This window comes from Lontra canadensis, unplaced genomic scaffold (assembly GCF_010015895.1).
Source record: "Lontra canadensis isolate GAN:19392208 unplaced genomic scaffold, GSC_riverotter_1.0 scaffold25, whole genome shotgun sequence".
In the NCBI taxonomy this organism is placed as follows: Eukaryota; Metazoa; Chordata; class Mammalia; order Carnivora; family Mustelidae; genus Lontra; species Lontra canadensis.
In genome coordinates, this window is record NW_022631019.1 from 8,285,551 (window position 1) to 8,311,060 (window position 25,510).

The following is a 25,510-nucleotide window of genomic DNA, read 5'->3' on the forward strand; positions in this document are numbered from 1 at the left end:
GAAATGCTGGCGCTATCAGGCTTCAGGCCAAGGCCTGTCTAGAAGCCCAGCGGGCGGCCCTCCAAGCAGGTGGGCAGGGCAGGGTCTGCCCCTCCGGCCACAAGTGGACATGCCAGCAGCCATCACCTCTGCTGGGCCAGTGTCTTCCGCAGCACCGCAAATGCCTGCCACCCGGGGTTCACTTTGCTGCTCCACAGGTCCCAAGTGCAAGGTCACTGGCAGCCCCAGCCGGCTCCCAGCGGCTGCCGTGGTCCAAGGGCTAGGTCAGCAACAACTGCCCTCTCTTCTCAGGCAGGATGTTGTTCCGCCCACCACGGTCCTCAGCAGGACAGGGTGCACTCCTCAGGGTGCACACAGTCTAGGCTGAGCGAGGAACACCAGGCTCCCCCGTGGGGCTGACTCCGGTCCAGCCAGAGCCGGGAAGCCTCACGCCAGTCTAGCTGCCATCATCACGTGAGGAGTGGAGGCCAGGGCTGGGGGAGAAATGCCGGAGAAGAGGGGTCCCGAAGAGAACCAGGCCTGGGGAGGAGGAAGGCAGGACAGCAGGGGCCTCAGGCTAAGGCCACGAGGGTACAGGATCACAGAGCCTGTGTGTCTTGCTCTGGCTCAGGCCTGTTGAGAAGTTCGAATGTGTCTTCCACCACCTGCCATAGGCAGTTGTCCAGCGGAAACTCATTGTCCACCAGGTTGACCAGGAAGTAGTTGTCGTGGATGTACTGGATGATCATGCGGGACGGCGACTCCTCCTCGTACAGCTTGCCCCACTGCTCAATCCACAGGGCGAAGGCTTCATCCTGCAGCCACACGCATGCACACACACAGACACACACATGTGCACACATAGGCAGGCAAGGTGAACAGAGCTGCCCTTGGGTCAGGGCTCCATGTTCCTCGCTCCTCCCCGCAAGGGCCTGTAAGCAGCTCCACAGGACACTTCCAGGAATGGAACAAAGGTTCCCGGCAAAGTCACCTCCAGCCCAGAAACCAACACCCTGAGTCAGGGTCAGGACCCAGCCAGGAAGGCGGAGCCCACCTGCCCTGGCAACGTGGCCCCAATGACACCTCCCGCTTAAGGTTTGCTGGGTGTGCGGGGCACGCCCACTCCTGGCCCCCTTACCTTCCAGAACATGAAGCTGACAGGATCGACCACCGTAGGCTGGATGATCTCCCGCCCAGGGAAGATGCCCCAGGTGACCGCGTTGGGCTGCAGCTCAGGGGCATTGGTGATGTTTTCACCCTGAGGGCAGATGGGGGCGGGAAGGTGGTCAGAGCAGACCTGGGCGTAGACACTGCAGTCACCTTCTTGCCTGGGAACTCGCAGGGGTGGGTGGTGGTGGTGGAGGAGGCTTTGCTCCATCCCCTCCACCTGCCCCCTCCCAGCCCCGCCTGGGAAACGGGGGGCGGGGCACTTCCTTCCTCCTCCCTGTGCTCCTAGCTCCACCCCCCCCCCCCCCCCCCCGCAAGTCGCATCCCCCTCATCCGGACGTCCTGCTGGCTCCTGCTGGTCTGTGGATCTCTTGCTGTGTGTCTGCCCAGTCAGGCTGCCCCTTGCTACTTGGCTTGACACAAGGGCCTCTGTGATTCTAGTCTTCCCTGGTCCTATTATCCACACCCTGTCCACCGTGACCTATGACAAAATGGGGAACCAAGCCATTGCTGCCAGGAAAGGCTCCCTCTGGCCTTTAGGGGAAACCCCAATCCCCAGCAGCACAGTCATTTCTCTTAGCCTTACTCTGAACCCACCCAGCAGTGTCCCCGTAGGCCGGTAGACGATGCCCTCACAGCCCTCCACCCATTCCCCAGGATGCCTGCTCCTTGTCCTCAAAGATTCCAACCACAGGGGACCCCTCCAAGCCTTCCCTGACCTCCCAGATTAGATATCCCTTCCCTGGGTCCCCAGCATCCCATACTGAACCTTACTGTTAAAAGGGCAAACCGATTTGTAATTGCCCATGGACTGGGCCCCTCCCTATACTGGGGGCCCTCTGGGCTGAGAGCAGGGGCCTGGCTCTGGGCGTATGTTTCCACCAGGCCTGGCCAGCGCTAGGTGCTCAGTGCTCGCAGACGGATGGAGTAAACACGGTGCCCTCAGGCCCTGGACGTGGGGCCTGCTGAGCTCTGGCTAAAGCCCGGGGCCGGCCTACCTTGACGTCGACGATGTGGTAATTAACCCGGAGCTCGTACTTCTTCAGCACCTGCAGAAGCGCCCCTACCGTCTCGCGGGAAGTGAAAAACTCCAAGTAGGCCTATGGGCAGGTGGGGGGGGCGGGGAGACCAGCACATCAAACCCAGTCCTTGCACACCCCTGCCCCATGTGCACCGCAAATGGAAGCTGGCCCTCCCAACACCCCGGGGAGGCGCCCTCGCAGACACATGCGGCAGGACTTGAGGCCCTGGGGCTAGCGTGGCCACGTGGACCGAATCACAACTGAGAATGGGCGAATGCAAGCAGGGGGGAGGGGAGCAGGCATGTGGGCTTTCTCCATCTAGACAGGTCTGAGGGGCAGCTGCCTCCCTTCTCCCAGCCAGGAAAGGCCCCACAGAGAAGCCGCTTCAGAAGCCGGACGGGAGGCCCGTTTGGTAAGCTGAGACGCAGGAGGGTCCCCGACACATCCCGGCCGCCCCACTCACTGGAGGCTAACAGTGCCCCCAGGGCTTCTCCAGCACCGAGGGCCTGTCCGGGATGAGGCCGGGTCCGTGGCCTGCAGGGGGAGCATGGCTACCCCCATCCCACAGATGAAGAAACTTAGTCCGGAGAAGCTGAGCCATGGGGCCCCACTGAAGGGAGACAGCGGGGCAGGGACTGAAAACCCAGCTCTCTCAAACTCCAGAGCCCACGGGCTACAGTTCTAGAATGGCGTTTTAACTCCAGGAGCCCTAGGAGAAAGGTGTCAACTCGGGACACCAGTAGCAGTTCCATTCACGAATGCTTCCTATGTTCTTCCCACGTGCCAAGCACGTGCTTTGTTCATTTCGGCCCCAGAGCATGACGGGCTCTCTCTGCCTTTTACAGGAGAGACAGCTAAAGTGCATGGCAGTCAAGTGACCTGCACTCCCAGGTCTGACTAAACACGTGAGCTCCTGTCTGCACCGTCCTCTGCCCCCCAGAATAAAGAGACCCCAGGGAGGGAGGGGAGCTTCTCTGTCCCCATCTCCAGGGAACCCCCGGGGGCTGGCCAAGGTGGGCCAGCCCTGTGTGTCCCTGCCGCACCTTCTGGAAGACATAGCCCCCACTGGGGCCCCAGCCCACGACGGGGTCGGAGGATGGCTTCCCGTTGATGTTGGGCTGCGAGTTGATGGTGAGGATCCCCTGCCGGTTCACGCGCAGCAGCTCCTCCTTCATCAGGCTGGTCTCGGCCGCCAAGGGCTCATCATTCCAAGGGAGGCAAGTCACCTGGGGCAGAGGGTGAGCCGGGCTGGGACAGCGATGACGCCGGGCACCCTGGGCACCCTCCCTCTCGCAGGCTCCACCCGTGCGTCCATCAGGCTTTCTAGATGTCCCAGGTGGGGACTTCCCAGCTGACCCTCCCCTTTGCGGAGGTGCCCCATTCAGACAGAGATGGGAGGCTTGGGTGGGGATGGGCAGGGGGAGACAGGGCAGGGGGGTTAACCAGGAACCCCACCCCAGCATCACTCACCTTATAGCCATGTTGGTTGGGCTCTCCCGAGAGGTAGTGTGCAAAGACCTCAAAGACGCTTTCTTCACTGGTCAGCTCCTCCCCCCACATCTTCAGTAGCTCTTCCCTTGGGGACTTACTCTTCAGGTAGAAGAGGTAGTAGTCCTTCAGCTCCCCGAAAGCTGGCGAGGAGGAATTGCCCCTGGCAGAGAAGGTGCCCAGGGGGCAAGGCATACTCCTGACCTGGGGCTCCTGACAGAGGGACGGTTGTGCCCACTTGCCCAAGGGGCATTCCTATGAATCCCGTCCCACACCACTCCCCAAAAAGCACGCCAATAAGCAGGCAAAATCCCTCTGCCTCCCTCCTAAGAAACAGGATGCACTTGCAATGGGTTGCCTGCGGGTGCTCACCAGCGCCCGTTGGGGAACTCATCCCACTCTTGCGTGCGGTAGATGTAACTCTTTGGTCTGGAGGCCCAGAAGATGGGACGTACATCTTCCTCCCGCCGCTTTGGGTGGGCACTGACGGCCCAGGGCAGGGGACGCCTGGGTGAGAATGGAGACAGGAGGAGTAAGGGACTGGCTAGAGGAAGCAGGAAAGGCGGGGGTGGGGAGAGTGGGGACAGCAATCAGCCGGAGTTCTCTGATCTGACTATGCATGGAGTTCCCACTGAGACAGAACCCTAAGTGTATGGCTAGCCATGGCAGACACCCCTCCGTATCGCCATGGTAGCCAGCACTGCTAGGGCATGCTCATTCTGTGACCTCTCTCTGCCTTGTCTGCCCATCTGACTTTCCTCTGTGCCTCCCAGGCCCAAATTCGGGGCCAGTGGCATCACCTGGGATCCTCAATCCACATGCCCAGACGCTTCAGCACCTCTGTGGTGGCCATCTCGCGGTTGAGGGTATAAAAATGAAGCCCTGGCACCAAGCCGCTGGCCAGAAGCTCCTGGCACAGGCTCACGGCCTGCTCAATGCCATAGTTTCGGATGGCAGCGTCATTGTCTTTGATCGGCTCAATCACGTCCTTGATCTGCTGTGGTACCTCCAGCCTGGACAGTTTCACGAGCTGCCGAAGGGAATGGTAGCCCTGTACGAGACACAAAGGGCTGTGGGGTGCCATCTCCCAGCCCGTCTCTCCCCCGAAATACTTACCGCCCTTTCCATCCCACCAGGCCTCCCGGCCAACTGTAGTGTCACACAGAGTGACTCAGGAAAGCCAGTCCAGGTTGTAGGAGTACCCCCGCCTTGTCCAGCTTCTTCCACTCAGTGTAGCAGCTGCCTACAGCATTCCCGCCCTTGGGCTGAGCTAGCCCTTCTGCCCCTAGGTGTGTTTATTGATAACTTGGTGGGCATCAAGGCCAGTGGCTCCCAAGCTGCACTGATCATCAGCACCACCTGTAAAATTTAACAAGTAACATGCAAGTTCTCAGGCCCCACCTCAGACCTATTAAATCAGAACCTCCAGACAGGAGATCTGGAAATCTACCTTTCAAAACAAGTTTTTCAAATGATTCTGATGATAGTCAAGTTTGGGGAAACACTGATTTTTTACCAAGATTTATAATGAAAGATATAATCCCTTTTAGGGACACTGGTCAGCAGGTCCCTCCAACAGACATTGGTGCTGTTTTGGGGGCAGGGGGTGGCTCAAAGGGGACCAACATGGGGAGGCATGTTGCACCCGTCTGAAGGGAGAGCTCCTGAGCATCAGGCACTGGATTTCACGCCAGGGCTCTGGCCTGTGCTGGGAGGGGGATGGAGGGAGGCCACGGAACCTCCTGGGACCCTCACCTGAATAGGAAAGATGCCGGGGAGGATGGGGCAGGTAATGCCTATCTCGCTGCAAGCCTTAACAAAGTGGAAGAATGTGTCCGCCTCAAAGAAAAGCTGGGTGATGATGAAGTCGGCTCCTGCGGACACCTTCTCCTTCAAGTACTTCAGGTCGGCCTCAAAGCTCCCTGCGTCGGGGTGGCCTTTGGGGTAACCTGCCGACAGGGATGACAGTAGGGAGAGGTTGGCTCCCACATACATGCTCAAGGTGAGTGAGGAAGAGACCAGAAAGCTAGGAGCAGAGAGCCCTCTGCCTCAGAGGTTCTTGACCCCTGCAACACCATAGCAGATAGGCCAAGACGGTGAGCGGCTGTGCTTCTCACTCTCGCCGTGACCCTCGGTGAGAGGTGGCCTAGGGCGACCTGCCCAGAGTTGGGGGGAGGGATGGCACCCAACTCCCTGTACTGTCCTGCCTCAGGTCCGTGGCAAGCGCCGACCAAATCTGGTGGCATGCTGGGGCCACAGAAAAGAGAAAATGTCACTTTTAGCATGGGTCTGGCAGCATCTGGGGTCCTGGGCTGGAGTCTGGGCACTGGATTCAAAACCGTGCTTTTATTTTAACACGAAGATTACTCAGGGGTCCAAGAGCGTGGACATTAGAAACCACGCTGCCCAGGGAAGAAGTGAAGAAGGCAGGCATGTTCCCTCTGAAGGGGAGAATGGAGAGAACCCCGGAACTACTTCCGAAAGCCCAAAGGTCTGTCGCAGGGGAACAGGGATTCGCCTTCAAGTTCCTTATTAGTCCTAGTCTGTGTTGCTTCTGATGCCAGAGCCAAGATCGGTCCCAGAGAGCTGCCTGACCCTGGAAGGAGCAGCCCCACCAAAAAGTAACGAGCTTCTGGAGACCGCGTGCCAAGGATGCCAAGGGCGGGATTCCAGAACTGCCTGGGAGGCAGGACCCCGTTTCACCTGGGCTCCTTACCAGCTCTGTGAACCCTATGTCTGCTTCCTTTCCTGAGCAACTGAACTCACAAGCAGCCGTGTTCGGTATTTGCAAAGGACGACTGTAGGCCTGCAGGAAGCTACAGGGGAGCGCTGGCTTCCTGAGCTTAAGCCCTGGGCAGGACCCTGAGCCGGGCTGCTGGGGAGCCAAGCTGCTTTGCTGTGATAAGGCCCTTCTGTTCTGCAGAAACCCCAAGTCATCAAAAAATGGATATAAAAACCCGTTTCAGGAGGCGAAGGGGTGGGAGGACTGAGCACCACCATTTTTCACTTTCAATAAGGCTATTTTTCCAGAGCAATTTCGAAAACAAGGAGGTTTTAAAAGCTCAAACTACAGCTCTAAATCCTCAATTACCACCGAACACACGTAGCATTTGCTTAACATTTAGATTTTGCCCGTTTACTGTATTTCTGGTCACAGCCAGCTAGACGTCTCGACCCGGATCATCCTGCATGTCTGCTTTACCACAGGCAGAGCCCCAGGCCCACACTTGCAAGCTCACAGCTCAACCCGTCTCCGTGCACGACCACCCAGCGCCTACTGCACACGTGCGCGCTCCCCAATTTACTGGCCAAACGGCGGCCCGTGTGAGCAGGGAATGCTTGAGCAGGTGGAAATGCTCACTGCACTCCTAACTCCTCATCAGGGCCTCCCAGACTCACCTAAACGCCCCTTTGACTGTGAAGAGCAGATGTGCACACGGACTAAGTTCAAAGCCACCGGCGACAACTTCTTTGAGGCCATGTGGATTAGTTTCTTAAATTCACATCCCTTTTCTGTGCTACTCCAGAACGTAGCCATGTTGGTTTTCATGTAAAAATGGTATGATTTCCCCAAGAAAGTTTTGAGAAAAAAATGGTCATGTCGGGACAACATTCAAGGTAATCCCTGGCCTTCTTGCGTCCCAGCACACGCTGCCTCACCGTACCCAAGCCCTGGCTCGAGGAGCCGAGTCCCGATCCCAGCGAGTGGGGCTAGGAGGGAAGGCCCCCCCATCCATCTTGAGCAGGTGAGCCCTGCCTCTTGGCTGTAGCCCCTGGAACAGGAGCTGCGCCCGTCCAGTGCCCTCTCCTGAAAGTCTGGAGCTGACTCTGAGACCCGTCAGTCTGTCAGGACTATTAGCTGGAAGTGACTGTGTGTACTCGGGAGCTGGTGGCAGGTCATGCGTGTGCAAGAGCGTACACTCAGAGCTCCTGGAAGCGTGGAGCACATGCGCAGTGGGAGGCAGAGATGGGGGATTCTGCGGCTCCAGACAGAATGAGGGAGACCTTGGTTTCTCACTGCTTCCTGGTCCAGAGCCTCGTGAGGTCACATAGCATTTCCTGACAAGGGTTCCAAAATTCCCTGCTCCCCCTCCGCCCCTGTCTTAACATCCCTTTTTTGTTTAAAGAAGAATAGGGCTGGGAAGCAAGCTAAGAGCATAAAAAGACAAAGGGATTAAAAACTTAAGGGCCGGTGGCAGCCTGGCAGGTGGCAGATGACAGAATAAGAGCGAGGACAGTGTGTGACACGGCTCTTGAGCCTCCTTCCCCAGCACAGGTGCAGGCCCACGACAGCTTGGGTCACTGGGTCCTGAACTGAATGCCGGCGGGCCTTCTGTTCCTCTCTGGTTATGTCACGCCTTCCCTTCCCTGTCCTCCCATGCTGGGAAGGCCCAGCCACTCACCTGCCACACAGATGTCAAAGTAGTCCCCGAACTCGCTCCGGATGTGTCTCACCAGGTCCACGGCATAGCTGAAGCCTCCCTCCTCCTCTTCCCACTGGTCACCCACGGGGTCTGCAAGGGGAGCAGAGGCCACAGTCACTGGGTCTCACCCGTGCTCCAGATGGCCTTTATGATCCTTCTCCCTACCCCATCCCCAGGGCCGCAGGCTTCTCTGAGACCGAGCCTTGATTTTCCCAGCACAGCACCTGGCAAGTGGCGGCTGGGAAGATGCAGCCATCCCGGCAAGCACTCACCAAGAACTGACTCCTCGTGCAATGTGCTGGCAGCACCAAGCAGGGGACAGCTGCGGCTCTGCAGTTAGCCTGGAGTATGTGGGACCCCCCTCCCTCCCCAGATCTGGGTGTGCTCAGGCACCTCCCCCAACCCCCTGCTCCCCCTCCCACCGTCTTGGAGCTCTTGCCTCCCAGAGGAGTTCCTACTCCCAGGTGAGTCCTAGTGGGGAGCACCACCCCACCCAGGTCCCTCTTCCCACACTCGGGTGCATGATGACAACAGGTGCCAGAGGTATGAGGAACTGTCCCCCGCCCCCCCCCCCCCGGGGGATCAGTGCCAGAACCGCACTCTCTGATTGCTGGAGCTGTGTAGCCAGGGCAGTGGGCTATCAGGCAAGGCTGTAGTCCTGACTGAGCTCCGATGCCAAGACCAAGAGTCCAGAAGTGGGTCCATCTGCACAGCCCAACCATGCTCACTACCCACAAGGCCGGCTGACACCACGGGATGGGAGAGGATGCTGAGCTGCTCAGTGGGGGACCCAGAGAAAAGTAAAGGGCCATTCCAGGGATGGAAGAGGCCTTCCAGGAAGCAAGATCCCAGTGAGCAGAGGGCTGGCTCCACACCTCCCCGCAACGCCAAGACGTTCTTCAGGCCCAGCTGCTTGGCCTTGTGCAGGTAGCCCGTGATCTGTCCCTGGCTCTGACAGCAACAGGTCATGTGCAGGATGGTCTCCAGGCCACAGTAGTTCACGGCGGTGCTGGCAATCATCATGGAGGAGGTCTCCTTGTCTGAGCCGGGGTCCCCTGCTGGATGCCAGGTCACATCTATGAAGAGGGGACCACCTGCCCCCATCCGATCAAACCTGTAGGTAATTTCTTTCTGAAGAGGGGCTCCTGAGAGCACACGGCCCTTCACCACCTTCCCATGGGCTCTGGGAGGGAGGGAGACATCACAGGCAAGTCATAACCAGATGACCCACACTCATATCTGGGCGCTGCTACTTAGTAGCTGTGTGATCTTGGGAAAATTAATCTGACTGGGCCTCCGTTTCCTCATTTCAAAAATGTGCCAGAGAACAGTACTTCATAATAATAACACTATGACAATACTTCCATAGATGGCTCCACAGCCCTTGGAGTACCAACAGTGCTTGATACATACTGAACACTCAGTCAATGGGAACTCCTGTTACGACGATGATTTTTTTTTTTAACGATTTTATTTGAGAAAGAGAGAGAAAATGAAGGGGGGTAGAGGGGCAGAGGAAGAGGGAGAAGCAGACTCCCCACTGAGTGCGACCTGAGATCAGGGCCTGGGCTGTCAGATGCTTAATGGACTGAGCCCCCCAAGTGCCCCAATGATGATGATGATTGCAGAGATAACTGGTATCAACAATGCAACCCTTTTGTGAGAGGGCAGCCCTGCAGCCTTTTCAAAGTGCTTGCACTTGTATTATCTCGGGTGAGCTCAGACATTTGGTTGGTCAAATGTATGGGGAACTCTCTGAGTGGCAAGCAGAGGCTCACTCTAGGAAGAGGAAAAAAGAGGGTGAGCAGACACAAGTTTCTTTCATGCTACACTCCCCCAACCCCCGCCCGCCTCCTTGTGGTGGAGCAGCCAGCAGGCTTCTAGAACACGGCCACGGTTCCTGAATGAGACTCAAGAGCCACAGATGTGCACACGCGCCTGACTGACCAGCTATAACGTGGTATTTAAATACCCTGGGGCTGGGGCACCTGGGGCTGGGGCACCTGGGTTGCTCAGTGGGCTGGGTGTCTGCCTTCGGGTCAGGTCACTGATCCCAGGGTCCTGAGATTAAAGCCCCACATCGGGCTCCTTGCTCAATGGGGAACCTGCTTCTCCCTCTCTCTCTGCTCCTCCCCTTGCTTGTGCTCCCCGCATCAAATAAAATCTTATTTAAAAAAAAAAAAAAACCTCTCGTGTCTTTGAACTTCAAAACTTCCAGAGCGGACACATGAAAAATGCAAGTGGTACAATGCATAAACTTAAAAAAAAGGAACCACAAATCATAAGGCGCTAATGTAATTCGTTTGGCATTTCTAGATTGAGAAAGGTATTTAAGTCGAATTCCTAACTTACTGAAAATGTTCTCCAAGCCACTGCTTTATGACTTCCTAAACCGTATTCATGTGTCAGTCCCAAGTTCTGCCAAAGAACGCAGTCTGAGAAAATCAACATTTTTAACTCGTTGAAGAATGTGTCTAAAAATTCCAGATGCAGGGCACCTGGGTGATTCAGAGGGTAAAGCGTCTGCCTCTGGCTCAGGTCATGATCCTGGGGTCCTGGGATCGAACCCCAGATAAAGTCTGCTTCTCCCTCTCCCTGCCTCCCTGTCCCTTTCCCTGCCTCCCACTTCCTGCCTCCCTCTCCCTGCCTCCATATCCCTCTTCCTGCCTCCTGCTCACACGTGCACGCTCTCGCTCTCTCTCTCTCTCCCAAATAAAACTTAAAAAAAAAAAACCCAAGGGACTTCTGTGGACAGCTGAGAAGCTGCAGCTCCTGGGTCTACCCTGCTCTTTTCCACCCCTGCTGGCTGCCTTTTCCTGCCGGGTCAGAGTGTGACCCTCCCTGCAGCAGGGCTGTGGTTTTGCTTCCCCTGGGGGGGGCCCCTCATTCTGACCCCACCTCCCCAACTACATCAGCTCACCTTGAGATGAGATTGACAGCCCCCTCGGCCGTCCGAGGAGGGAAGAATTCTAGGGAGAACCACTTGTCCCCAGATTCAATCCTCCGCCTCATCTTCTCCCTGAGTCTGTCGTGGCGCTCGGGGTCCAGCCCAGGTGTGGAACATCTCGAACTCTCCTTAGAGCTCTCACTTCCACTGCTGCTGCCCTCCGAGCGGGGAGGGGGGCCGCCATCCCCTCTGGGTTCGTTCACCATGGCCAGGTTCCGGCTGCAAGGAGTGGGGGCAGGAGTGTCAGAGAGCAGGCAGCCAAGTCCTGGAGCGGCAGGGTCAAGTGAGATGTGGCGTTTCCAGCGGGAAGAAGGCCAAGGAGGGTAAGGGTGACAATGCCCCCACCCAGCGGCTCCACATACTACAGCTGTGACTGTCTATGCTGCCTCCCTCGACGCTTTGCCCTCCACAGCCGCCTGGCTCCACATAAACCAGCCCCCACCCGGCACCGAAACATGCTCCTTCTGCCCAGGGACCCCCAGTGACAGCTACCTGATGGAGGGTGGCACTGAGAACCTCACCCTGCCAGCCTCCAAAGTCCACAGTCCTAGGGAGGGGCCGTGGGATCTGGAAGGGAGAACCTTGGGTGTTGGATGGTCCATCTCCGCCAGCTGGAACCCAGAGTGGGTGGGGAAGAAACAAAAGGAAACTTCCCCAGCGAGTGTGTTCCTCTGGGCGGAGGGAGCAATGACAGGGGAAGAGCCCAGAGCCAGACTAGCTGGGGCCCTGCGCAAGGGGGCGGGGGCAAGGCTTTCAGGCGGGAGGGAGGGCTGAGGCTCCAGTTGCAGAAACCAGATGGAAGGAGGGGGATGTTGACTGGAGACTGCAGGGCTTGGTAGACAGGAGGCCAACAGAGTCACCGGATTACTCTCCAAAGAAGGCAGAGCTCAGTCTGGCCCTGTCGGGAACATCTCCTGTTACTTGGAACAGTTTGTCTGCATGCAGGATGGAAGGCGTGTGGGCATGACAAAGGAGCCAGATTTCTCCTGAGTTCGTGCTACTCCAAAAAGTGGCACGAACTGTCATGGGTTAGACCTCGACACCGGCTAGGTTTCCCAAGTAACCGGACCCAAGTTCAATTAAGGGCATGAATTTGTGTCCTACTCAGAACAAAAGCTGTTGCATCCATGCCTGTCTTCCAGGCTGTTCTCCTTACACACACCACGCAAGCTGGTTAATTACAGTGACTGCACAATCACCACATACGAAGCCCTAAGCCATGGCAACCACAGGCAGCCAGCAGAGGGCACGGCGTCACCGGCCAGTTTAGTGCAGAAAATGAAACAAATACTTAAAAACAAGACAGAACAGAATTCTTGAACAGCAATGTGCAGACACACACTTTTAGTAGTGAAAATCCTATGTGTGGTGACCTGGGGCATCAGAGGGACAACCAGGTCAAGTTCATTCCTTTCAGGGGATAGTCACTGCTCAGCCAGAGTTTGTTTGTTTGTTTGAAGACTTTATTTATTTGACAGATCACAAGTAGGCAGAGAGGCAGGCAGAGAGAGAGGGGGAGAAGCAGGCTCCCTGCCAAGCAGAGAGCCCGATGCGGGGCTCGATCCCAGAACCCTGAGATCATGACCTGAGCCAAAGGCAGTGGCTTAACCCGCTGAGCCACCCAGGCGCCCCTAAGCTGGGGTTTTTAACTCCTTGGGGGTCCTAGACTCCTGAGAAATGGATGAACTCTACTGCTCCTTTCCCCTGCAACACACACAGGGGCACATAACACCAGTTTGTACACCCACAGTCAAGACCAGAGTAAAAACACTTGTACCAACGACTTTTCTTCCTAGGGATGCCCATTTTTTATCCTGATCTGAAACTCCAGCTTCTCAGCAGGGACGGCCAACGGGAGTAAGGAAAGGGAGAAAATCAAGATCAGCCTAGCTGGCTTTTCTCCTCAATTCAAGACAGTGGCTCATTAATTGTCTGCTGGAACAAAACCAAGAGAGGGGGAGGAAACAGAACTACCTGCCCTTTCATTTATTTAATACAGACTTACAGACTTACTGCCTTCCTAGTAAGTGCCAGGCACGTGCCTTCTTCAGCCTCCTTCCTCACATCACTTCTTACCCATCTTAAAGCTGGACTCCCACAGGGCCATAGGGTTGTATTTGTGGATTCATAGTTTTGACTCCTCTCCAACCCTCCAGTCCCCTGAGACCAGGGCGCAGTATCCTGCCTGTGGCATCCCCCATGCCCAGCACAGTCATCACAGCCAGCACTCAGTGAGCGCCAATGGGTCAAGCGCTGTCACTCTGTTCTCAAAATAACCCTCTGCCATTTACTGACCACTTGTTTAATCTGTGCCGAGCACCGTGCAGTGCGCGAATACGGAAACTCACTCCGCCCAGAAGGGCCAGGGTGGACACCTGGGGGCAGCCCGACACAGTGCGCGCCGGACACTGCGGTACCAGCGGCCTACAGGTGCTCAGCTGGGAGGCAAGTTTAAAAGACCGGAGCCGGAAAGACGCCTCCGGCACCCTGCTAGAAGACCACGAATCGAGTCACCCGGTCACTGGGTCAAGGTGGGGGCGGGGACGCGGGCCCAGACCCGGTCCCAGGAGGCCGAGTCACCACCCCCGTCTCAGGGCCGCCTCCTCCCCGGGGTCCCCTCCGTCCACGCCGGGGACGGAAAGCGAATTTTCCGTTCACAGCTGGAAGTCCCTGGGGGTCTCAGCCATTGGCGGTTACACCAGCCCCCCAACTGAGGGGTCGCGCAGAGCGGCAGAAGCCCCCCGCCTAGAGGGGCGGGCCGGCCCCCTCACAACCCCGCCCCCGGGTGGGTGGGCCTCACTTCCCGGATATCCCTCCCTAGAGACCCCACGCCTCGCCTCCACTCACCCTCCCGTCGCGGGTGACTCAGAACGCGCGCGCCCGAAGCAGCTGCTTGACCAGTGTGTGGGAGTGTGCGGCTTGGGGGGGGGCGGGGCGCGGCGCAGGTGTCAGGTTGCCGAGGGAGGCGGGACCAGAGGGCGGAAACCATCCTTGCGAGCGACCGGAAGTCCGTCCCCAACATGGCCGCGCCCAAAGGAAAAGGGTCTTCCACCGTCATGTGACGCGGGCCCTCGCCCCACCCGTCTGCAGCCACTCCCTGTCTCGGTCCCAAGCTCGAGAGGACCACGTGACACTGTCGGGGGCCAGTCACGTGAGGCGCGGATTCTGGGTGGGAGGGGGTTGGCGGAGGGTTCCAGAGTGGCAGTAAAGGAGGGAGATGGCGGGGTGCAGGGGTTCCCTGTGCTGCTGCTGCAGGTGGTGCTGCTGCTGCGGTGAGCGTGAGACCCGCACCCCGGAGGAGCTGGTAAGGAACGCGCGGAGCCCAGCTGGGGAGGGGGCGGTTGCCAAGGGATGGCGAGAGGCGTTGCCGGGGGTGGGGCCGGGCCGAGCTGGGGCCTCAGGTGGCCGCGGGCGGGGCCCGGGCACCGCATCCTCGGCTCTCCAAGCATCTACCTCGCTTCCCGTGCCCAAGTCTCTGGTCTTCCTCATAACCTCTCCCTGGTATCTGCGGGAGAATCCAGGCCCGCTCCGGTTAATCCCATCCATGTTTTCTTTTATTTTCATGTGAAAGGAGTTTTGAATGAAGCGAGCGTTGTCAGAATGAGCCCCTTCACTGGACTCGGTGCTTATCCAGCGGCTGGCTTAGTTTCTCCAGCCCTTTCTGACTGTATCCCTCACCTTTTCTGGGTCATTGGTAATCCAGCTTCCCTCTGCAAAGCACCCTGGGAAAACTTGAGTTGCTGTGTCCCAGAGTTGACAGGTCCCTTCTGTTTTCAGATTCAGTACATTGTCCGATGGATCCTGAATTTTTTTCTCCTTTATCTGGCATGGGAGGTCTTTGATGGGTCCTGAAGACAAGAGTGGTTATTTAGAGAACGTATCAGTAGAAACGAAAAGCTCACCTGGAAGACTATAGCCGCAGACATCACCCCCATCCCAAAAGTGGTTGTGTTTTTGTTTTGTTTTGTTTTGTTTTTTGTTGTTGTTGTTTTTTTTTGAGATCTTGTTCCCATTTGATAATAGTTCCAGATGGTTTGGAAATAAGCAAATTTTAGTAAATAGTTATGTCTCTTTCTACTTTTAATCATTTGATATTTAACCATTTAACCATTCTGTGGATCTATTTTCTAGACCATCCTTGGAGAAACACAGGAGGAGGATGATGAGATCCTGCCAAGGAAAGACTATGAGGTGAGATTCTTAGTTGCTGCCTTGGGTAAGAAAAGCAGTGAGGGAGCTGGTCACTTCAGACAGAAGCATTAGGATTCTAAGGAGGGATGCTCTTTGACGGTCTCTCCCAGGGAGTGAATGGGTAAGAGGTAATTTCCCTCTCTGAAAGGGACTGTTTGACAAGCCCTTTCTCACCATGACCCCAAAACAGGGTCTGATGGGTCTCTATGCATTCATAGATCTGTGGTACCTTAACCTCGATAGAGCATGTTTGCCCTTAAACTATTTACTTTTACAACTAGAGACTGAGAGTAAAAGCAGCTGACGGTGCATGCTCATCATAACAGCTATGGGACAGGAGACCTTCCTTCTCTTTTTAGAGAACTTTCCAGATGACTGTTTTCCTGCCCAAACAGCTTCTCTCTGAAGTGCTCTCTTTTTTTAAAGACTTTATTTTATTTATTTGTCAGAGACAGAGAGAAAGCAGAAGCATGAGAACTGCAGGCAGAACAGGCAGAGGGAGAAGCAGGCTCCCCTGCTGAGCAAGGTGCCGGATGTGGGACTTGATCACAGGATCATGACCAGAGCCGAAGGCAGATGCTTAACCAACTGAGCTACCCAGGTGTCCCTCTCTGAAGTGCTCTGGATTGTAGTTCTAGTTCAAGAATAGGATTCTAAGAGTGTGTGTGTTTAGTAAGGCCGGCGCTGCTGGAGTAAAACCAAACCAGTTTGCTTTTTTATCATTTAATCAGTTTCTGATAATGTTTCTGTGACTTTTGAAATAACAAAAACAGGCCATGGTTCTGATAGAGAATTGTTAAACCATTACAAAAAGAAGTTAGAGAAAAACGCATTACCCCACCCACTAAAAGATAACTATGAACTTTACTGAATACCCTTTTCCATGCTTACATTCCTGTTTTTTAAAAAAATAACAGAAGTGAGATTTTGCTACATATATTAACATGTTTTCTCCTTAACTTGAAAACAATCTTTCTATTGCTAATACATTACTACAATTTTTTTCAAATTGAGGAATACTTTTTTATTACGCCACAATTTATTTAATCTGATTTTTCTATATGGTGAACTAGTCTTGACTATTCTTTTCTTCTTCATCCTTAATTGCTTCTTTGAGCAATTCCAAGAAGTGTGATTAATCTTCTATGTTTAGTGCTTTCTTGAAAGTGTCACGTAGAGGGGTTCCTGGATGGCTCAGTCAGTTAAGCTCAAGTCATGATCCCAGGGTGCTGGGATTGAGTCCCATATGGGGCTCCTTGCTTAGCAGGAAGCCTGCTTCTCCCTCTCCCTCTGTCTCCTTTCCCCTGCTCATGCTCATACTGTGTTTCTCTCAAATAAATAAATAAAACCTTAAAAAGTCTATGAGACAGACTTTTTAAAAATTCAATATTTTAGGGCAATAACATACTCAGACTAATTTTCTTTTTTAATATTTTATTTTTTGCTGTAGAATTTTGTGGAACTGTTAGGATTTATTAGTATAACATGGAATTTTGAAAAAAACTTTCATCATGGAGAATTTCAAACATAAAGAAGAATGGATAGAATAGTATATTGAAACCCCCTATACTCATCAGTTTCAACATTCATTCAGCTCATGCCCAAACTTGTTTAGTCTGGCTCCCATCCCCTTCCCATATTATTTTGAAGAAAATTCTACATATCACATCATTTCACCCATAAATAATTCAATTTGCATCTCTAGAGAGCAAGGATTTTTTTTTAGCACACCACTATACCATTTTCATACCTAAGAAATTAACAGTAATCCATTGATATTAAATATCCAGTGTTCAGATTTTCCAGTTGTCTTATAAATGTCATATAATTTTTTAATGTTCTGTAATTTTTTAATTATTATTAATTATTATTTATTATTACTCTTTGGCTCTAGTTCCCAATAAAGGTCCTCACAGTGCATTTGTTTGATTATCTTTTAAATTTTCCTTAAACTTTTTTTTTTTTTTTAAGTAATCTTGACCCTCTACATGGGGCTCAAACTCACAACCCCAAGGTCAGGAGTTGCAAGCTCCACCAACCAAGCCCACCAGGTGCCCCCCTTTAAAATTTTTTTTTCAATCCGAAGATTCCTCCTTCATCTTTTTTGCCCTTACAGTTTACTTGACAGAATGATTTTTAGGACTCTGGAATTTGCCAATTGCACTACCATGGTATAGTTTAACATGTTACACTGATGGAAATGCTTTTAATGAATCAAAGTCAAAAAGCACAGTATCTACTGATGTATTTTCCAATATTTCTAAAATATTTGTCTCCTTGCACATAGCTGAGAGGTTTGCAAGAATTAGTATAAGAAGCCCGATACTGTGCTATCACCTCACACTCCCTCACTGAACCCAGTGATGTCACCATGACTGTGTGAGCGTGACAGGAACTTTCTGGCAACCTTCCTCTACTCCCTGGAGCTCACCATGGCTTCTCTGCTCCATGACCCTGCTGTCCCCAAGGCTCCATCTGTCCTTTTACTAAAGTGCACTTGTATTTGTAATGCATTTACGTTCACCTGATACACATGTTTATGTAAATTTTATAGGTTAATATTTCATATGAGTCATTAATATTTCTCAATGAACTATCTTCAAGTAAGCGCTTTTTCAGAACATTTACTTTGTATAAGAGCAAATTTAGCTAGACACTTACTCTGAAAAGTCTGCTCAGGTTTGACTAGGGATCAACTAGAAAACCCTTCTGTTGAAAATCTCTCTAAAATGTGCTCTTTCTCCTTCCTGCCTCACTAAGAGTTCACTGCACTTACTTGAGTGACTTTAGAATCCCTGGTTTGACATCCATTCTCATACTAGGTGGTCTGATTAGCGATAACCCCCTATCTGTGGGGTGGGGCTGTTAATAGTGGTGTTTTCACGCAGGTCACAACCTGTGTTGCTCTTTTGAATTAGAAAAAGGCATCCCTCAGAGCAGAGGACTTAGAATAAAGGACCTCTCCCTCTGGGCCACAGCAACTCCCCTAGCTCAAGGCCCATTGTGGGTGCTGCTTGTGTAAGCACTGAGGTGACCTTCCTCGTTGAACTTGATTTGCCTTTCAGTCCCGCTTACCCCTTTGACCACATGATATTTATAACCTCATTACCTTGGGCAGCCCTGCAGAACACCTATACAAATTTTATTTTATTTTTTTTAAGTTGTCCCCCCCCCTCCCCGCCACACACACACACAAAGAGCAGAATACAACAGACATGGAAGGGAGTTAGTCATCACAAAGGAGAATGAAACAATATCAGGTTTTAAGAACAGGTCCTATAGTCCCTTGGTACATATTTACAAAATGTCAAATTCAATTTTTTAAAAAAGAAGAGATTGATGTTCTGGTGTTAGGCATCCCATTCTTTTACTTAATAATTTTTGCATATTTTCCACATCTGTCTCTTTGGATCTTTCGTAATTACCTTATTATTATATAGTCTCCCGTATTTGGGTGTCTGATCATTGATTTCATAAGCTGCCTGCTTATGCCCCTTTTTAAAAAAGGGATATGGACTTTGGGTATAGATGTAGGTGGAACAAATTGTCACATGTCACACCTGTGTTCGGCTGACTGCTAAGTCATGCTCAGAGTGTGGCCACAATGTCTTGTTTGTTCAGCAGTTGATGTGTTGGTAGCAACAGGTTTAGGGAGGAGAGAACACAGCAGACCATTTTCCTTTGTTGCCAGACGCCTGCTTCTCTTAGAAAACATAGAAGAAATAAAATTAGTTTCTTTCAATTGTTTCTCAAGATGTCTCTGGCACATAGGCAGATTTTTTTTGCAGAATGTCTGTGTTCTGTGAAGAGAGTCAAAGGAGCACAGCTGGAGACGTCCTTTTAGGAGCTGCGTGAAATCCCTGCCTCTCCCTAACATGAACTGAAAAGTTGCTTTTCAGAATAGTCTCCACGTTGGTTTGTCTCGTGACTGACCTCTTCCTCGTAGAAGCTGACTACGGAAGATACTTACAATTAAATGATTTTCTAAATTAATTTGGTTCCGGTGAATTAAAACTTTCGTACACGTAATAGGATAAGTCGGGTAACGCTGGTGGTAGCCGGAGGTCTTTTCAGGTTTTGCAGAAGCAGGAAGTTCAAAGGTAGGTAACTGAAAGCTTTTCCCGAAGCATGAACCAGCAGCCGCGCTACCGAAACATTCGTGTGCGTCAAGCGCAGACTCCCTCGAGGCAGGTCCGGAGGTCCGAGAATCTGCATTTCCAACCAGCTCCTCCCGGGGGGCTGCAGGTCCATTGCCCTGCCCAGCCACACTTCGAGTAGCAGGAACGTGAAGCATCACCCCTTTCCAGGTTTCCGTAACTCTTCCTATCTGCTTGTGACCTTCTCACTCCCGTTTCTCTTCCAGAGTTTGGATTATGATCGCTGTATCAATGACCCGTACCTGGAAGTTTTGGAGACCATGGATAATAAGGTGAGTCCCTTATTGATCTCTTGGGACTGAATAGATCTTACAGCAGCTTCCCTTTCCCATCTTAATGTCCCCGTAGATAGCTTTACCCCATGGCTTTCAGCCCCTTTCCTCAGACCTCTGCCAACCAAAGTACCCACTTCAGTGCACCTGGCCTGGGCTCTTAGCGCACATCCTTCTGGGAAAGCAAAGCACCTGTCATACCAGATACCACTACCAGGCTTGCTGTCTCTGTGAAATTTAGCCTAAAACTGGTTGGCCAGGATGTGCTACTTCCCTGCTGCTGACAAAACCATATAAGAAACTGAGTCTGTCTTTCCCTGTGTGAACAGAAAGGCCGCAGGTATGAGGTGGTGAAGTGGATGATGGTGTTCGCCATTGGAGTCTGCACTGGGCTGGTGAGCAGGCGGGGCACAGGGGGCCTGGTGGGCAGGGTGGGGGCATGGTGGGTCAGAGGGGCGGTCATTTGTCCTAATAATAACTGAGACTGCCTTTTTTCTCCCCCCCAAATAATAATCCTGACACTGTTTTTGGCACTTCTCTTGCTTTCACTTTATGAAAGTGAATCCTACAACGCTGGTGTTCTTTAAAGCACTCAAAGGCTTGGTCAGGACCAAGCTCTTACGATACAGTATGGTCATCAGGTGGACAACGTAGTCAGGGGAGCACTGCATGGAAATTGAGGTCACTGTAGGGACAAAGCAAAACAGTGGGAAAACCCAGCCGTTAGACCCTTTCCTTTAGTGTGGCGTGCCAGTAAGCAGGGCACCATCGATCTCAGTGAATTTATTGTGCTGTCCTGGGCTTCTGTCCGGCGCACTGCTTGTTTTATCTAAAAGGTGGAGCTGGCGGCTGTGGGTAGAGGAATGTGCCCGAATGCACAGGGTTCTGGAGTCCGTTTGCTCACAGATGAATCACAGACAAGAAAAGATTATGAAACACTGCCAGATTGTGTAGTAGCACAAGGCCTGGAATCCTAACTGCTGACCTAACCACACTTAAAATTGGGGAAGAGAAACTGGAAAAGTCAGCAGCCAATCAAAATGATATCTGTCACATCTGATTTCTATCATTACAGTGTTCAGGTAGGCTGCTTTTGTCCATTCGGGCTGCTCTAATAAAAATGCCATAGACTTGCCGGGGGCTTAAACAACAGATGTTTATTTCTTCCAGTCCTGGAAGCTGGAAGCTCAAGGTCAGGGTGCCCACAGATCAGTGTCTGATGAGGGCCTGCTTCCTGGCTCCTGGCTGTTGTCCTCACAGGGGAGAAGGGGGCAAGACCTCTCTGGGTGTTTCATAAAGCCAGTGATCTTTTTCACAAGGGCTCCATGCTCAGGACTGAATCACCTCCTAAAAGGCCCCACCTTGTAATGCCATCCTAGTAGGGGTTAGAATTTCAGCAGATGAATTTGGGGGGCGGGGACACAAACGATCAGCGCGTAACAGGTCGTATATATATATATATTTTTTTTTTTTAAGATTTTATTTATTTATTTGACAGAGAGAGATCACAAGTAGGCAGAGAGGCAGGCAGAGAGAGAAGGGGAAGCAGGCTTCCCGCTGAGCAGAGAGCCAGATGCGGGGCTTGATCCCAGGACCCTGAGGCCATGACCTGAGCCGAAGGCAGAGGCTTAACCCACTGAGCCATCCAGGTGCCCCTAGATCATATATATTTTAAGCAGCGGCCTGTTTATCTCACCGGAACTGACTACAAGTTTCAATCTTGACTCTGCGTGATATACCCATAGGATGTAAGCCCGTATTTAGTATGATCTAGCCATAAAGGCTGACCAGTTTTTATTTTCCTAGCATTTGTCAGATTTTTGCTGCAGTAAATTCAGAGGTCCAGGGAACATTTTTCTAGTTAAGACAAAGGCCATTCAGAAGACCTCTTTGGTAACATTCTATTATGGGGAGAACTTGGGTTGATTTAACTGTTATATTGAAATTTCAAGGTGTCTGTTTTGCTATGTATGTTTCTGGTTGGAAATGTCCCTGTAATAGGCATAATCACGAGCCATCTACTTGTTAGTCTTTCTGCTCCTTTCCTATCACACTCCTTTGAACTGCTGTTTACCAGTGCTAGCAACTTCTCCAGTCCCCTCACGTCCCCTCACGTCCCCTCACGTCCTCTCACGTCCCCTCTTGCTGCTGGAAGGCAGATTTGCCTTTATAACTTAGCAACCAGCCCTTTTCCTGCTGGCTCTCTTATCCTTCGATCTGTCACAACCTATTGCTTCAGTGTTTAAAAGCCTCGGGGAGTTGGCTTGAGGGAAGGCCAGAGGCTTGAAGCCTTTGATCCTGAATCCACCAAATAACAAGCCTTTCGGTTCCCTGTGAAGCCCAGAGCAAGGACTTGGGGCTTAACGCGGACTGCTGGACTATGAGTGGTTTTCTCTGCCTTAACAGGGTAACCGTTGGCTGCAAATCGAAATAGTGACTTAAAAATAGTAATAACAAATATGCAAAAGCCATATATACCTCAGTAAAGGGTGTTTTTCAAAGTAATATCCTAAGTTATGTGCTTATTCAGCTAAGAATCACTGAAGATGTTAACTGGAATCTTCTGAAACTGCCTCCGGAAAATGCTGAGCAGCCCCTCACCCAGTTCTGGGTGACTTCTCTAGTCACGGCACGGTCTTCCCGGATTTCACATCTTTTCCTGTAGCCTTTCCCTTTGTTTTACTCCCCGTCTCTCAGCTTAGCTGCGTGTGCGCCCTTCTTTTGTCCTCTGGAGGGGCGGTAGGGCCAGGCTGGCAGGGAGTCTCCTGGCACGTCGGTGACTAGAGGAAAGGCGTTCACTCTTTGCCTCTTGGTGCCGTGGGTGCGTGTGCCAACCGGGAAAGGCCCGGGGGCTCACAGCTTTGGGGTGAAGTGCGTGTGCCACCGAGGGGAAAACCCGAGTGACGGTTCACCTTCTCTTCACAGGTGGGTCTCTGTGTGGACTTCTTTGTCCGCCTCTTTACCCAGCTCAAGTCCGCAGCGGTGCAGACATGTATCCTTTCCACGGCTCTTGCCCACAGGTCAGCAGTCTCTGACCCTGTTTTCTTGTCTAGAGAACAGGAGACATGACCTAGAGAAGAGCTGTTTATTAGCCATTTGGCTTAAGTTTTTATTTATCGTCGAAGGACACAACAGGAAGTTGTTAAGAGAACCGCGTAGTCAGGTTGGTAAGACGTAAATGCCACAAAGATGCCTGTTCTTCCCAGTCATCCATAAATTCAGTGTAGTCCCAGTCAGCACTCCAGTGGACATTTTTGTGGAACTGGAAAATTCCCTTCCTAAATTTGTTGGAAAGAGTAAAGGGCCAAAGTAGTTGAGACAGTTTTTTTTTGTTGTTGTTGTTGTTTTTAATTTATTTGACAGAGATCACAAGTAGGCAGAGAGGCAGGCGGGCTTGCGGGGGGAAGCAGGCTCCCTGCTGAACAGAGAACCCGATACAGGGCTCGATCCCAGAACCCTGGGATTATGACCTGAGCCGAAGGCAGAGGTTTAACCCACTGAGCCACCCAGGCGCCCCGAGACAGTTTTGAATAAACGTGACACTTGCCCTACTCAATGTCGTAATTTAAGATGTAGTCGTTGAAACCATTTCCTATGGGTGCAGGAATTCCCATTTAGGCCAGTGGAAGATAACAGGAGCAGAAATTGGTTTATACATATAGAGAAGTAGGGTGGATGTCAGAGTTAATGTTGTAAGTCAGTGAGGAAGAGACGGACATAATAAAAGACACTGGGACATTGGATATTCATCGGGAAAAATACAGATTCCTACTTCGCACCATAAATTAATTCCAGATGGATTGAAGATGTAAATAAATAGGCAAAACAAAACTCTAATATGGGATGTCAAGAGTAGGGAATAGTTTCTTAAAACTCCAGGAGGCACAAAGTGAAAGGGAATAGATCAATAACCTTGACCATGACAAGTTTGTTTTCATACAAACAAAAAAAACCCAAACCACGACAGTAGAACACCATAAAGAAAGTGGAAAACAAATCCACAGCCTAGGAGAGGCTACTCACTGCATTTAGGAGACAAATAATTAGTATTTAGAACACCAGAAGAACTGCAGCTCAAAAAGAAAAAAGCCCAAACAGCCCAATAGCAAAATGAGCGGAGGGTATGAACAGGCAATTCTCAGAAGAGGAAAATGGAATGGTCAGTAAATAAACCTGTAGAAAAGGGCTCCCCTCACCATTAACTAAAGAGATGTAAATTAAATAGGTAGCAGGGGACACCTCCCCTGACTCCTAAGTCCCTCTTTCTCATGCGGACCTTGGACATATGCAAAAGTGTTCATTACAGCTCTGTGATTGCAGGAAGGTGAAATCACACCAAATGGGAGAACAGAAAAATTCTGTGTTCATATGGTATAATTTTATGCAGAAGTTAAAATGAATGGACCAGAGCTGTGTTTATCAACATGGTGAATTTTCAAAAACTCAGTGTTGAAGGAGAGAAAAAAGGGAAGTGTAGAATATGCATAAAGTGCAATCACATTATTTTCATTTTAGAAGCACATACGACAAATGGCTGCATCTAAAGATGCACAGGGAATGGGGTGCCTGGCTGGCTCAGCTGGTCGAGCCTGCCACTCTTGATTTCTGGGTTGTGGGTTCAAGCCCCACTTTGGGTGTAGAGATTACTTAAAAATAAAATTAAAAAAAAAAATGACACACAATAATTTCAGGTTAGTGGTTTTTCCCAGGGGGGAGAGAGAAGGAAACAGGATTTTTTTTTTTTTTAATGGTATCTAACATTTTAATTTTTAAAACCTGGAGCAAGTATGGCATGACACCAAGATTTGTCAATGTGAGGGATGTGGAGGGAAGGCTGTTTATTGTTTTTTGTGATATTTCAAGTGTTGATTTGAAATGTTGGGGTCCAGGAGCAAATGGTGAGAAAGGATTCTTGAGACGTTTTTGGTACAAAAGAGGTGGTTTTATTAAAGCACAGGGATAAGGCCTGTGGGCAGAAAGAGCTGTACCAAGATTGTGAGCAGTAACTGATTATATACTTTTAAATTGGGAGGGGTTAGGGATAGTGTTAGGTCTTTAAGGAATTGGGGAAGCAAGGTTTGCAGGACGTTGAGGGGGTAGCTGCTGTTAAGATAAGGTGATTTAGTACTGCCTAGTGAAGCCTTAGTCCTGACACCCTTCGGATGGCCGTCAGTGGGCCATGTGCTTGGAGGACGATCGCTAACCTGTATTTTGGGGAGGACCAGTAGAGATAAAGGAAGTTTCCAAAGGGATTTTCATTTGTTAAAGACGACTTACGACTTACAGGATCCTTGAGGTGAGGCTACCGTCCAGCTAAGGTTGCCTTTTTCCTCTAGCAAAGCATTAACATGGGTGCAGTCTAGCGGCCTGAGGAAGGTCACACTGCCTGCCTCAAGTGTTTGCCGAGCCGAGTTGTAAGGAGATTTAATTTTTTCTACATTTCTTTTGCCTTTGTGTTCCCCACATCCGTATTTTTTAAATACAGTATAATTTAAAAATAGTTCCCGGGCACCTGGCTGGCTCAGCCAGTGGAGCATCGAAGTCTTGATCTTGGGATAGTGAGTTCAAGCCCCGTGTTGGGTGTATAGAGATTATTTAAAAATAAAATATTTATAAAAATAAAAATAAATTTAGAAAGTGGTTTCTGATGTAGAAGATCTCTCAAGACAGTTTTTTTTTTTTAAGATTTATTTAGTGGAGGGGGGATTTATTTATTTGAGGTGGGGGCGGGGAGAGAGAGAGACTCTTAAGCAGACTCACCACTGAACGAGGAGCCGATGTGGGGCTTGATCTCAGAACCCGAAGATCGTGACCTGAGCCGAAATCACCCAACTGAACCACCCAGGTGCCCTCAGACAGAGTT

At 51.4% G+C, this 25,510-nt stretch overlaps 2 protein-coding genes across 10 annotated transcripts in view; one reads left to right on the forward strand and one right to left on the reverse strand.

The window, feature by feature from the left end:
* MTHFR (methylenetetrahydrofolate reductase) lies at positions 1-13,932 on the reverse strand. 6 transcript variants are annotated; one of them, XM_032863418.1, is made up of 12 exons: positions 13,875-13,932; positions 11,001-11,246; positions 8,956-9,194; positions 8,060-8,170; positions 5,412-5,605; positions 4,457-4,707; positions 4,029-4,163; positions 3,639-3,819; positions 3,212-3,394; positions 2,145-2,246; positions 1,118-1,237; positions 1-794 (listed from the first exon to the last, which is right to left on the reverse strand). In XM_032863418.1, the coding sequence occupies exons 2-12, from the start codon at positions 11,231-11,233 to the stop codon at positions 579-581; spliced, it is 1,965 nt and encodes a 654-aa protein (XP_032719309.1). In that variant the 5' UTR covers positions 11,234-11,246; positions 13,875-13,932; the 3' UTR covers positions 1-578. The 6 variants fall into 6 exon arrangements, with proteins under 6 accessions (XP_032719309.1, XP_032719308.1, XP_032719310.1 ...); XM_032863417.1 differs by lacking the exon at positions 13,875-13,932 and adding an exon at positions 11,520-11,663; XM_032863419.1 differs by lacking the exon at positions 13,875-13,932 and adding an exon at positions 11,549-11,599.
* A 76-nt stretch (positions 13,933-14,008) lies between these two features.
* Positions 14,009-25,510, forward strand: part of CLCN6 (chloride voltage-gated channel 6) — a 32,554-nt gene continuing 21,052 nt past the window's right edge. For 2 of the 4 annotated variants that reach the window (XR_004383333.1, XM_032863424.1), the window contains exons 1-5: positions 14,012-14,331; positions 15,159-15,218; positions 19,582-19,647; positions 19,977-20,042; positions 22,573-22,639. Coding sequence is in view for 2 of the 4 variants with exons in the window: in XM_032863424.1 (XP_032719315.1) it covers positions 14,245-14,331; positions 15,159-15,218; positions 19,582-19,647; positions 19,977-20,042; positions 22,573-22,639 (346 nt within the window). In the remaining 2 variants the exon portion in view is untranslated. Of the gene's footprint in view, positions 14,332-15,158; positions 15,219-19,581; positions 19,648-19,976; positions 20,043-22,572; positions 22,640-25,510 lie in introns of all 4 variants that reach the window. The other 2 variants (XR_004383334.1, XM_032863425.1) reach the window with 2 other exon arrangements.

Excerpts from the sequence above, each read along its gene's own strand:
- MTHFR (XM_032863417.1), bottom strand. The coding sequence starts at position 11,629 with ATGGACCATCCAACACCCAAGGTTCTCCCTTCCAGATCCCACGGCCCC. Across the intron at positions 9,195-11,000 it reads GCTGTCAATCTCATCTCAAG|GTTTGATCGGATGGGGGCAG; the intron begins GTGAGCTGATGT and ends AATTACCTACAG. Across the intron at positions 5,606-8,059 it reads CTTTGACATCTGTGTGGCAG|GTTACCCCAAAGGCCACCCC; the intron begins GTGAGTGGCTGG and ends CCCTGTCGGCAG.